General features: G+C 51.4%; 3 protein-coding genes across 6 annotated transcripts in view; 2 read left to right on the forward strand and 1 right to left on the reverse strand.

The window, feature by feature from the left end:
* slc8a3 (solute carrier family 8 member 3) overlaps positions 1-13,744 on the reverse strand; it is a 43,229-nt gene that overhangs the window by 11,304 nt on the left and 18,181 nt on the right. For 2 of the 4 annotated variants that reach the window (XM_079370461.1, XM_079370462.1), the window contains exon 4: positions 5,043-5,149. The exons of 1 other annotated variant lie outside the window; for it this stretch is intronic. In XM_079370461.1, the coding sequence (XP_079226587.1) occupies positions 5,043-5,149 (107 nt within the window). Of the gene's footprint in view, positions 1-3,309; positions 3,459-5,042; positions 5,150-13,744 lie in introns of those variants that run through there. One more of the 4 variants, XM_079370463.1, reaches the window with a different exon arrangement.
* atl1 (atlastin GTPase 1) overlaps positions 1-13,744 on the forward strand; it is a 170,355-nt gene that overhangs the window by 6,036 nt on the left and 150,575 nt on the right. The gene's annotated exons all lie outside the window — the stretch shown is intronic.
* dmac2l (distal membrane arm assembly component 2 like) overlaps positions 2,937-13,744 on the forward strand; it is a 105,200-nt gene continuing 94,392 nt past the window's right edge. Inside the window, exon 1 of the mRNA XM_079370468.1 lies at positions 2,937-2,958. The gene's annotated coding sequence lies outside the window, so the exon portion shown is untranslated. The remainder of the gene's footprint in view (positions 2,959-13,744) is intronic.

Here is a 13,744-nt window from a genome sequence, read left to right on the forward strand (position 1 = left end):
GTCAGCTGGTCTCTCTCAGGCCGTCCTATCAGGGGAGGTGAGAAGACGAGCGCACGCCTGCGTCCTCGCTCGCTCCTTCTCATCAGCACGTCTTCGATCCTCCTCCTGTCCGTGTCACTGCTCTCATTTCTCCTGACATATTCAGCTCATCCCGTCTGTATTCACAGAGAGCCTCGTGTGCAAGATAACGCTTAGCTGACACAAGAGAAGAACCACCCAGAAGGACTGACGCAACACCGCCACGCAGGTGTGCAACACGCCGCTCAGAGACAGGATTCACTGTGATCATGTTAGGATGTGACTGGGGGGGGGGATCCTCAGAGGAGTTAGCTAGCATGAGATGCTAACATGCTAGCTAACCTAAACGTCCTGAACGCCAGATTCAGAGTCCCTGAGGAGAGACATAAAGAATCACTGAAGATCACACTCAGGTAAGAAGCACCTTTTTATTTTCACGTTGTACGTTTAGCACGTCTGATGAACTCTTATTGGACAGGACGGCTGAGGAGAATGACGCCATGTAGCGCTCCACTTCCTGGTTTGAGCACGGATGTGTTCATGGTTGGAATGGTTTGACGGAACGGTGTGTGTTCACGCTGATCTAATGAACCGGTCTTTAAGGATCCGGATCCTTAAAGTCAAACCACCCTTCAACTCAGAGCGACCGCCGTCATAACCCGACGGGTGATGAACGGGTGATGAACACGTGATGAACACGTCTTTACTTTTCCACACTGTGGCGTCTTTGTGCTAAGCTAAGCTAACCTTCCAGCCAGCCGGGGCCGAGCGGAGGTCCGGACTCGTCTGCCAACAGGTGCAGGGAGCGACAGCTGTTCCTCATCGCTCACTCGCCGGGCGTCGCTGCCTTCAGTCTGCACAACGAGGGCTGAGCTGAGAAGTGACGGCGAGGCGGCAGAGGCAGCAGCAGGTATTAGCAGATTAAAGGCTCCAGTGTGTCATTAGCTGAGGTAATGATGGATTGCTTTGTGGGAGGTTCTTTTGTCTAACGATGCATTCAATTGCAGGAGCCCTCGTTAGCAGACGTATCAGGCCTGCACTGAGACCCGTGTAAAACGTGTCATTCAATCAGCAGATCACATCAAACCCACCCATCTTCAGATGGTTACTCCCGGTCTGTCTCGCAGCAGCTCGTCAATCTCCAAACGCCTCCCAGAGGACGCCGGGTAACAGAACAGCGTGTTCTCACACGCCGCCTCGACAGAACGACGAAGAAGAGCTCCACTTTTTAAAGCAGGATGAGCTGAACATTAAAAAGAGCTGATGGAGTCGACCTGCACGCCCGCCGCTGCACCGGCGCCTTTTCAACACTGTGACATATTTAAACCTAAAACTACAGTCATCTTTATTCCTAAAACAGGAAGTTGAAAGTATGAAATCACTTCACTGCACCGTCGTTTCACCATTTTTAAACTGGTCTTGTGCAGTTAGCTTGCTAGCTTTAGCTGCTTCAGATTGCAGGACGGCTCAAACATCTTTATTCCAGGAAGTCCCAAAACCTCTGCTGCCCAGAGAGCCCCCCCCCCCCCCCCCCGTCTTCTTCTGCTGAACAGCCAAACCCCCCCAAGCAGCTTCACTGTGACCTCCTTGCGTGTCCACCGGGAGACCCCGTGCCATCTGTAGTGGCTGGTGGTTCTGGCGATAAGGAGACAGGGTCTTTATCTCAGCCCAATTAAGCAGCTAATTGATTCAATAGCAGTCATTTAGAGTTCCTCCAGGCCGCGGATTGAGCACTTCAGCCCTTTGAACAGACGGGAGATCCCCGGAGAGCTGGGAGCACGCCGAGTACGCCGAGCACGCCGAGTACGCCGAGCACACGGAGCTCGTAATCCGGACTGAAAGGATCTTAACGAGTTCATAAAGCACACCACAGACTTTTGTGACCTGATCACAAAGTTGATCTCAAAGTGTTCAAAGAGATGTCACTCTGCCCCCTAGTGTTTAAAATGTGTACTGCAGTCTGAACTCTAATCATCACAGAGAGCTGTCTCCCCCCCTCCTCTCACACAGGTCAGCATGTGGTGGACACTGTAGCTTCAGTGTTTAGCCAGCTCTGCATGTGGTGGACACTGTAGCTTCAGTGTTTAGCCAGCTCTGCATGTAGAGACACTGTAGCTTCAGTGTTTAGCCAGCTCTCCATGTGGTGGACACTGTAGCTTCAGTGTTTAGCCAGCTCTGCATGTGGTGGACACTGTAGCTTCAGTGTTTAGCCAGCTCTGCATGTGGTGGACACTGTAGCTTCAGTGTTTAGCCAGCTCTGCATGTGGTGGACACTGTAGCTTCAGTGTTTAGCCAGCTCTGCATGTGGTGGACACTGTAGCTTCAGTGTTTAGCCAGCTCTGCATGGGTCTGTAAAGCTTTCTGCGTTCTAACCTCTCTCCATGTTTCAAAAGCATCTCCAACATTGATCCTAGTTTGAGTTCAGTTTTGAAACACACTTCTCACAGGGTCCTTTAAAGGTCTGCACTTGGTTCTTGTCTCCGTCGTTCCTCTGCTGATCACTGTGGACACTTTGGAGCAGCAGACTGTGTCCTCCTGTTCCTCTTTTTACACTCCATCTGTCTGTTTGTATCTTTGCTCAGCTCAAGCGTTCGTACTTCAGACCTTCCTTTGACAACTTTCAGCCTCAGGAGGAAGACTCCTCGGTGCGGACGCTCTGGATTTAAAGGTCAGGGTCTGTGAGGGGTTCTCAGACTTTCCTAGAAATCTGCTTCCAGGCGGTTTTAACGTATAAACCTCGGACTCAAATGTTCAAAATGTGAAGTTGATGTGACTGGACGTTTCTTTGAAAGCTGCGAGACAATAAAGAGTAAAATCGGCAACAACACAAGTCGTCCTCAGAGTCACAGTTTAAGTCATGGAAGCAGGAAGTCTGCCCCAAAGGACAAGGGACCTTTCAGGAAGTCCACCACCCGGACCCGGGACAGAAGAAGGTCCAGGGTAAAGTCTCTGCTGGACACTCGTGGTTATGCATCTCAGCTCATCTGGCCCCCCAGGACTGAGAACCCTGCAGTAACAAGGTGCTAATGCTATAAGCAATAAACACTGTGACAGGTCAGAGCACACACACACACACACACACACACACACACACACACACACACACACACACACACACACACACACACACACACACACACACACACACACACACACACACACACACACACAGAGAAGAGTGAGGTAACGGTGAGTAAGACAGATCAGAGTTGTGTTTCTGCTGCTGCAGATTCAGGAGAAGAAGAACAAAGACTCTCATGGAATATTCATCAGTTCTGCTTCTCGGCTTTAATAAGCACAAAAACAAACCCAATCAGCCGCTGTGAGCAGCAGCGTAATGGCCACATTATATATGAAAAGTGATCACATGGTTGAGAGCAGAGCTGTAACCCGGCTCAGCTCGGCCTCCTGTTTCCTCAGCACATTCATAAAAGATGATCCTGCATGAGAAATAATACACACAAGCTTTTTCATGAGCTCCTCATCATCCAGGGATCAAACATTCATCAGGCTCAGTCAGCTGTGACTCTGTCGTTAGCGTTCGAGGATCAGTGCGAGCGACTCGGGCTGCGTGCCGAGCTGCCGTACAGCATCATCCACAGTCATGAACTAAAACGTTCACGTGTCACGGCGTGGAAACAGGATGTGAGCAGAGGCTGAACGCCAGCGCGTCCTTCAGGTGTTACTTTCATCAGCTCAGGTAAAAAACTACGTCCCTGATGTCACCCTCACAGGAAGCTCACTTTCTCTCCCCCGCCAGCGAGCGACCCCAACAAAGCAGCTGATCTCTTCAGACTGAACATGGCCACCGGCGAGACTCATCCTTCGCTCCGGCTGTCGTCCCCCGTCTTCGTCTCTGAATGTGAGTGTGTGTATCTCCGGCTGTCGTCCCCCGTCTTCGTCTCTGAATGTGAGTGTGTGTATCTCCAGCTGTTTGGTTTTAAACAGCTCGTGTGTGTTTGCAGCCGTCACTCAGTCAGAGCGTCTCACGCGCCGCTGCCAGAGCCCAGAACCTTCACATAATGAGCTGTAATGTTTGGAGGCAACAGCCGAGTGTGAGAAACTGCACCCAGCGCACCAGCCGCCCGCCCGCCCGCCGCCGCCCTGAGCGCCGTTAGATAACACGGCGTTAGATAACAGAGCGTGGATCTTGAGGAGCACGCCTGGTGGCGTTCTCTGCAGACTTGAACAACAAGCTGGAAACAAGACGACACAGCAGAGTCGTGCTGCCTGGAGTGAAGCTTCACAGTGACTAACAGGACTCCGCCTCCCGCCATGAATATAACCACAGAATGAACTCACAGTTCAGATCCGTTTCCACCGAGCGGTTCGGTTCATCTCGGTACGGCGCACATTTTGCGGCGTTTCCATCGACTAAAGGCGGGAAAGATTCCCAAATAACCGTTCCGTACCGTCCTACTTTTTGGGACCCTTCGGTTGGGGTGCCAAGAATATCGATCTGACCCTAAAAGGCAGAGCTAAACACTGCTGTCCGCTGATTGGTCAAAAGAATCGTCACTTCCCGTGTGACAGCGGCAAACTAAACCCCGGCGTGGTTAAACAGCGTTCTCTGAAACACCGCTGGATGAGTTCAGTAATAAAGAGTCACATGACAGAGGAGATGACCTGCTGGATTTCTTCTTCGTTGGTTTTGTTTGTGTCATGTTTTCTCCTTTGTTAAATTTATTAGCAGGTTAGCTGTTAGCAATTAGCTGTTAGCTGCTATCATGTGATGCTACACGTAGCTGGCGCGGTTATGATGGCACAGTGGGAACACAAACAGGATCAGACTGATTCTGTACGGAGCCGGACCGGACCGGACCGCTGGGAGGAAACGGGTCTTTAGTCTGCAACGACACTTTACCATCACACTTCTTATGGTTTTATAGGATCACATTTTCATGAGATGGATAATGAAGTCTCTGAGCGTTTGAGTGAAGCTTTGCAGCGGGACACGGAGGACAAACAGGGAAGTGAAAGAAGAGACAGGTGAAGGTAAAGAAGAAAGAAAGAAAGACATTCACCTTTCTGCAGACTCATGTCTACCATGCGAGGCTCGCCCAGCTCCAGGAAGAAGTTCTTGTTTTTCTCATACTCCTCATCGTCAATTACTTTCACGTGAACAACTTTGCTGCAAGAGGGAGGAGAAGAAAGGAAGGACAGAAGGAAGGAAGGACAGAAGGAAGGAAGGACAGAAGGAAGGAAGGACAGAAGGAAGGAAGGACAGAAGGAAGGAAGGACAGAAGGAAGGACAGAGAGGAGGGGGAGAGAAGAAGAAGAGAAAGGTTAATTTATGATGGAGGGAAACAGGAAGTGCGCTGTAAGTCGGATTAATAATCAGCATGAAAGAAAAGGTTAGCAGGTGAAAGGTGAGCTGGACTCTCATTGGCTGCTACGGGTGTCATGACAACCACATTGTTCAGGCCGTGTGATAGGAGCAGAGAAATAAATGAAACAGCGGCGTGTGATCAGGCTGTTAAATGTGGTGAGCCAACTGTCGCCATCTCAGAGGACTAGCTCCTCCCCCCGGCGCCTCATCGCTGCTTTACAGCAGAATGCTCCTTTAATGAAGTCACACGTCCTGAGGCTGGAGGTGACTCCTGACATCATCTCACAGAGAACCAATCAATAGGACATCTCCACCCGGCGGCGCTCTGGCCACCGATCGCTCTAATTGATCTTTTTAAAGGATTATTGACGATGCGTGCAGTTAAGTGGTCAGTTAAGAGTCACTGAAGTCCACGGTGCTCAAAGGACAGACGGTGCTGAGGCCCCACGAGACGCCGTCAGCGTCAGACGCCGGGTGGACTCGTACGTCTTTAATGACCTAACATGGTTTTTAAATCTCTGCTCCACTTTCTTCACTTTTATATTCAGAAGCTTTTAACATGCAGGACTCTTTACATGAAGCCGTTTCCTCCCAGACGCAGCAGCAGCAGCAGCAGCAGCAGCTCGCCCTGCACGCAGGATGACGTCTCCCGGGGAAACTCTTCCTGCTTCATCCGAGCCAAAACATCATCTCAACATAAATAACAGAAATCACAGTCTGTTAATAAGAGCAGCATGTGCTCATGGATCCAGCTTGTTCACTTCCTGCTGATGTACTTCCTGCACCGTGACACACACAAACGCACACACACACACACACACACATACATACACACACACACACACACTCATACATATACACACACACACACACTCATACATACACACACAAACACACACACACACACACACTCATACACACACACACACACACACACATACATACACACACACACACACACACACACATACATACACACACACACACACACACATACATACACACACACACACACACACACACTCATACATATACAAATACATACACACAAACACACACACACACACACACTCATACACACACACACACACACACACATACATACACACACACACACACACACACACATACATACACACACACACACACACTCATACATACACACACAAACACACACACACACTCATACATACACACACACACACACACCATGGATATCACATAATTCATCTGAGCGTCTGTACAGGAATTAAAATGTTCTTTTATTGCTTCTGTAATGCATTAAACTTAATCTGTGTGTGTGTGTGTGTGTGTGTGTGTGTGTGTGTGTGGAGTGGGGGGTCTACTATCTAAGATCCTGTTAACATGACACACAGCAGAATAATCCTCTCTCTTTCCTCCAATCACAGGAAGTGCAGGGCAGGAAGTGCAGGACAGGAAGTGCAGGACAGGAAGTGAAGGACAGGAAGTGCAGGACAGGAAGTGCAGGACAGGAAGTGCAGGACAGGAAGTGAAGGGCAGGAAATGCAGGACAGGAAGTGCAGGGCAGGAAGTGCAGGAGGCGACTGAGAGGTCCGCTGAGCCACACTCAGTAACAGAGTGAGTAAATGCAGGGTGAGTTTGTGCTTCATACAGAACGATCAGACTGTTCATGAAGACATACACATAGCTACCTGATGACATCATCACACACACATACACGTGCGTGTGTGTGTGTGTGTGTGTGTGTGTGTGTGTGTGTGACAGGGAATTACAGTAAAGTGTCACATTAATGGGCTAATGATTTATTGACGCTAACATGCGAGTGTGGGAAGCGCCGCTGGGACGTGACGGCTGATTAGAGAGTTCACACCTCGGCTGCAGCCGCCGTCCTCTGCCCGCCACGAGTGCTGCGCAGACGGAGGCGTGAACGATGGAAGTGAAAGGAGCGAGAGAGACGATATCGACTAATAACTACAATGCGCCTCCTCGCCATTTTCCAGTTCCTGCTGTTGGACAGCAGATTCTCCTGTTTGGCTCTCGATCCACAAACACTAAATAAATCTGCACGACAGCCGAGTGTGAACCGGCGGAGGAGGAGCGACGCCGAGCCTCATGGGAAATCAGAGCCTTAATGAAGCAGCCTGCTTTCTGTGCGCAGGGATTATGTGCCTCGCTCATTACAGTCCTGATTATTGCTTCTCCACGCCGATCACAGGAAACGCCAGTAAACACGTTTGTCGATGATTTCTTAACAAACTCATCAGATTTAATATTCCACGCCCACCAGACCCGTTGCGTTTATGAACAGCGGCGTACGATCTCCTGCAAGATGGCGTCTGACCTGACATCCTTCCAGCCACTTTGGAGCCGTAATAAAAGTGATCGCACGCCGGCTCGCTCCGAGGGAACCAGATGCTGTCTGAATAAAACATGTCCGCCAAAGGCTGTCCCAGTTTGGAGCGACTCGACCCAAACATGGCCAGCTGTCCCTCGTACCGTCGTACGGACGTTTGGATGACATCATGTGAGAAAGGAGGTCAAGCTGTTTTTGTGCATCTTGTTTTCCTTCCCAGGTCGTCAGAAATCCTCGCTCTCCTCCGTTTCCATGGAGACGCACAAGCTAGCTTCTGTTTCAACGAAGCCGTTAGCCTCTTTCAGCTTCTGGTTTAGATTCACGTTGGTCCTCCTGCCGGCTCTTTGTTGGAGTCATACGCCGGCGTGCGACAGAACTGCTCATGGGTCCAGGCAGGATGTCATGAAGCTGGTGCTGCACGGTGGCTCAGAGGTTCTCTCTGTCCCCTCTGAGTGAGGAGGTTGCTGGTTTGAATCCCCGTGCATGGTCTGAAGAGAACAACACGGCGTGTTTCACCTGAGGTGCGTCTGAGCCGGGTCACGCGCTGTAACCCGAGTCGGTGGGCCGAGCGCTGTTCCCACGGAGATGGATGCAGCTTGTGTAAGAGGACAGCTGCGTAATGTGACCCGTCGTCCAGCTCCTTGAATACCCATAATTCCTTTCAGCGGCGGTATAAATAAACCTGCTCGGGTCCGCTCCGTGCGTGCTCTCACCGCCACGCTTCACCCGTTTATGCGTCTGCCTCAGCCATAACCACAGACTGTAAATCAACATGGAGGGGCGGAGCAACAACCCAGGCCTTGTTCGAGCGCCCCCTACAGGCTGGAAGGAGTACAAACACGGATTCTGAAACGCCAAACTGTTAAACTACCATGTGACACTGAAGTCCGGTCACGTTACAGACGAAAACACACTTCCTGCTAACAGGTCAAAGGTCGCTCAGGTGGGCTCAGTCCTCAGCAGAACAGAACACAGCAATGCAGGAGCCTCATTGGTCGACGCAGCTGTCAGTCATGACGTAACTCAGCTTATTTTGAGTTCATCATTTAAAACATGGAGGAGGCGGAGCTTATGGCTTTTACTGCAGCCAGTCAGCAGGGGGCGCTCTTAAGCCGAGTGTTTTAAAAGAACTTTAGAAATAAAGCTGAAACATCGAACACACTCAGTGGCTGCTCGCTCGCCTGTTGTCATGGTTACACAGCCTCTTCCTCTCCTGACGCTGTCCATAAAAAGTTCAACCTCTGCTTCCTAACAGGACACACACACACACACACACACACACACACACACACACACACACACACACACACACACACACACACACACACACACACACACACACACACACACACACACACACACACACACACACACACACGCTCACTCTCTGTGTCCTGTCAGATTACACGCCAACACCAGCAGAGGCGGAGCTCGCACGTCTGGCTCGATTCATGGCGCCTCGGCACAAACACGGAGAACAACAGAGGGCGCTTAGGATGGCGCTCTGCACCAGGAGCTGTCACCTCATGAGTCCAGGTCCTGATGTGGATTAGCAGAAACCACATGAAATCAGCTGGTGGTTCAGGTTCAGACAGGAAGGACTCCTCAGATCGTCCTGCAGGCTTTATGTGTGAATGAAAGACATGCACCGACCCCCAGAGGACGACAGGGGCAGCGCAACACAACCACTAGGCCCCCGGCACCACGTTCAATATGAAGCTTCATATTATAGAGGATTTTATTTTACAGTCTGTCAAAGAAAACTGAACACAGGAAATGATCAGGGGACTATTCTCACGTCATCCTTTGGCGTGAACATCTACTTCCTGAACAGACGTTTGAACCGTCCAATAAAAACTGTCCTCAGAGTTTGAAGAGGCTGGGGGAAGAAAGAGAGCTGGGAGGAAGCAGGAATACTAAAGACGTGAAGGACGTGTCTGAGAATCAAATGGACTTCCTGGAGAGGCTGCGGCCCGGGGGGGGGGGGGGGCATGTCTGAGAACATACTGACTGTCGGAGCTGAAGGAGAAAGAAGACAAAGGTGAGGACGGGGGAAGTGTTTCCTCAGCTCGATTTGTTTGGGTGTCTGGAACGAGTCCAAAAGACACGACGCACTGAAACAGTCAGAGACCAACGGCTGATAGGGGACGACAAGGGGACGCAGAACAGCAGAGGCCGGGATGAGGGGGGCGGGGTCGAGATGAGGGGGGCGTGGTCGAGATGAGGCGGGTGGGGTCGTGATGAGGGGGGCGGGTCGTGATGAGGGGGCGGGGTCATGATGAGGGGGGCGGGGTCATGATGAGGGGGGCAGGTTCGTGATGGGGGTGGCGAGGAAGATGAGGGGGGTTGGGGTCATGATGAGGGGGGCGGGGAGAAAGATGAGGGGGGCGGGGGTCGTGATGAGACAGTTTCAGTTCATCACCCTCTAGTGGCCGGGCACGAGTACTACAGCGTTTCATGGTTTTCATGGAACCGTTTGAACCGTGTGATCAAAATGTTAACAAACATGTTTGACAACTTTTCCTTCTGGTGTAAATTTGTCCTGTGTGTGACTTCCTGTGTTTCTGCAGCGTGTGTGTGACTTCCTGTGTTTCTGCAGCGTGTGTGTGACTTCCTGTGTTTCTGCAGCGTGTGTGTGACTTCCTGTGTTTCTGCAGCGTGTGTGTGACTTCCTGTGTTTCTGCAGCCAGCCTCTAGTGGACACTCCAGGAACTGCAGGATGTTACAGCATCGACTTCATGTTTCAACAGCAGCAACGTCCTCTTAGTTTACACGTCAACATCACTGTGTGTGTGTGTGTGTGTGTGTGTGTGTGTGTGTGTGTGTGTGTGTGTGTGTGTGTGTGTGTGTGTGTGTGTGTGTGTGTGTGCGCGCAGTGTGTTTGATTGGCTGCAGAGATTTCTCTGATTGAGAAGTGGACGGCATAAAGAAGAGGCACACTGTTCTAAAAATAGCCGGGGACATGGATTTTCACTGGAGGGGGCTGTGACAGTGTCAGTGTGTGTGTGTGTGTGTGTGTGTGTGTGTGTGTGTGTGTGTGTGTGTGTGTGTGTGTGTGTGTGTGTGTGTGTGTGTGCATTAAATGTCAGAGAAGTCGAGCTCCCCGACTGGCGCACACACACACACACACACACACACACACACACACACACAGTGTGATCAGTCTTGGCAGCTCGGGGTCCTGTGCACACAATGCAGCACATATCTGGCCGGCAGCGACACGGCGCTCCACGGCGCTCCACGGCGCTCCACGGCTTCAGCACCTGCGGGCTGCCGACCGTCGTGCCGTCCTCTGATCTTCAAACGGCTCTCTTGATAAATTGCTAATTATCCAGAAATGACTGTCGAGCGTCTCCAAACGGCCTCCGGGCTGCAGAGAAGCGTTAGAAACGTCAGCGCTCTGAACTGAACGTCCTCTCTCTGGAGGATTTGAACCCTGCACGTCGTCTGAGCACTCGTTTAGAGCGGGTTCGAATCCGGCCTGTTTGTCCCTTCTCTAAAGGAACACACAGAAACACGTCATTAAAAATACAACACCTGCTTTTATTTTGAAAGAAAGTGAGCAGCCTTTAACTCACAGACTAACACTGTGTATCCCAGCATGCTTTGTGCAGCACACATGGCTCAGTGGGTTCTGAGGGTTCGATGCTGGTTTATATAACGCAGCCCACCCGTGTGTGTGTGTGTGTGTGTGTGTGTGTGTGTGTGTGTGTGTGTGTGTGTGTGTCACACCCGTTAACGTTGAACTCTGTGCAGAGACCGCCTGCACGCTCTCTCAGGTCTGCGCGTGTTAAACCTTTCTTTAATGCTCTCAGACGAAACATGGCTGCACGCTGTATTCCCAGCATGCACGCAGAGACGGGGGGGCGGGGGCTAAGGCCAGCCAGCAGAGGAGGAGGATTGTAACCCGTCTGTGTCTCTGATGAGATTACTGGACGGCCCCTTCCTCCCTCACGGCCCTCGAAGCTCCTAAAAAGATTAACCACGCCATTGTCTCGGCCAATAAAGACGGGAGAAAAGATCCACTTCCTCTCAGGGAAAGTCCAGCACTGATCCCGTCCCGTGGGAGCGTGTCGCCATCGTCCTCCTGAACCCTCGTTAGCACGAGATGAACGCTGGAGTCAGACTCAGCTCAGACGCAGGGACACGTCCTCCATGTTGGTTCCACACGTTTGGGTCTTTATTGTAGAGAGGTCAGAAGGTCGTGTTTGACATGTTGTTCCTGACTTCATCTGTGTGTTGAGTCACATCGCAGCTCTACGTCACTGAGGGCGGGGCTACTAGCGTGAGCGCCCGGCTGGCCACCAATACAAACGACAGAAGCCGCTCGCTCTGCCTCAGTGGCTGTTCCCCCGTCTCCCATCAGCCGGCTTGTTTCTGCACTAACAGGCCGCCGCGCGGGGGGGGGGGGGGGGGGGGGGGGGGGGTCAAAGAGGAACAACAGACGAGGGAGAATCAGCGTGAGCTTCAGCGATCGATCCCGTCCTCCGTCGCTCCCGTCTTCTTGTGGAGTCTCTGGAGGACAGCTGGACATGACTTTTCAATTAAGACGCCGCCCGAGCCGCTCCTTCGCTCAGACGCCGCTCTGCTGCTCCGTTCACAAACACGTCTTTATGTCTACTTCCTGTCTCTGCGTCCTTTCTGACTCTGCAGACGAGCTGGACCTGAGAGAGAGGAGTCGCACCTTCACATGTGATGTAGTAGAGTTTTATTGTGAAAGGGTTCACATGTGATGTATTAGAGTTTTATTGTGAAAGGGTTCACCATGTGATGTATTAGGGTTTTATTGTGAAAGGGTTCACATGTGATGTATTAGGGTTTTATTGTGAAAGGGTTCACATGTGATGTAGTAGAGTTTTATTGTGAAAGGGTTCACATGTGATGTATTAGGGTTTTATTGTGAAAGGGTTCACATGTGATATATTAGGGTTTTATTGTGAAAGGGTTCACATGTGATGTATTAGGGTTTTATTGTGAAAGGGTTCACATGTGATGTATTAGGGTTTTATTGTGAAAGGGTTCACATGTGATGTATTAGGGTTTTATTGTGAAAGGGTTCACATGTGATGTAGTAGAGTTTTATTGTGAAAGGGTTCACATGTGATGTATTAGGGTTTTATTGTGAAAGGGTTCACATGTGATGTATTAGGGTTTTATTGTGAAAGGGTTCACATGTGATGTAGTAGAGTTTTATTGTGAAAGGGTTCACATGTGATGTATTAGGGTTTTATTGTGAAAGAATAAACTTCCTGCGTGCTCGTGTGTTCCTGGACAAACCTCCTGCAGTCAAACACTGAGAAGTTTCTGGAAGTTGTGTGACCCGGGTCTGACTCGCTGCGTGTTCATCGTGCCTGAGCTAATCCGTCCTTACAGGCGGCGTCCTCGCCTTCCTCTCCTGCTCGTCTGGTTTCTTCTTAGCCCACCCTGCGTGACCGTGTAATTCAGCCTGAACAATACGCCGCCACCGCCGCCTCCCGCAGCCGTGGATCGTACGCTCCTCTGATTCCCCCCCCCCCCCCGCCCGGTTTGTCACAAACTCGGTGTGTCAGCGCCCGGAGTGCGGCGCGAAGGAGGGGGGAGGGGGGAGGGGGGAGGGAGCAGCAGGAGGGCCTTAACGAGGTGCGGCAGGGACAATCATGGAGGATACGCTTGGGTGCGGCAGGGACAATCATGGAGGAATACGCTTGGCCCGTCCGGCTCGCTCCTCTCCTGCTTATCTCCCACCCCTCCTCCGTATCCGTCCCTCCCCAGGCCGCCCGCGCTCATCACATCCTCCACTCCGGGAAACGCTTCTGCTTTCATTTACTTCATTCCCCCCCCCCCCCCCTCGGTGACATCGTTATATTTAGACACAGCGTGCAGCTATGTTTGTGAGTGACTTCAGGATGCTGACCTGATTTCATCCCCCCCCCCCCCCGCATCTCCTTCAAGACCAATAACACCTGTTCACGCCCCCCCGAGGGGAACCGCGGGGGGCAAGGCGCCCCCCTGCAGAGAAACACACCCCCATCAGCAGAGTAAAGAGGGGCGTGTTTGTGCGTCCCACGCCATATTAACTGTCA

The sequence above is a fragment of the Symphodus melops genome (genome assembly GCF_947650265.1).
Source record: "Symphodus melops genome assembly, chromosome: 19".
Taxonomy (NCBI): Eukaryota; Metazoa; Chordata; class Actinopteri; order Labriformes; family Labridae; genus Symphodus; species Symphodus melops.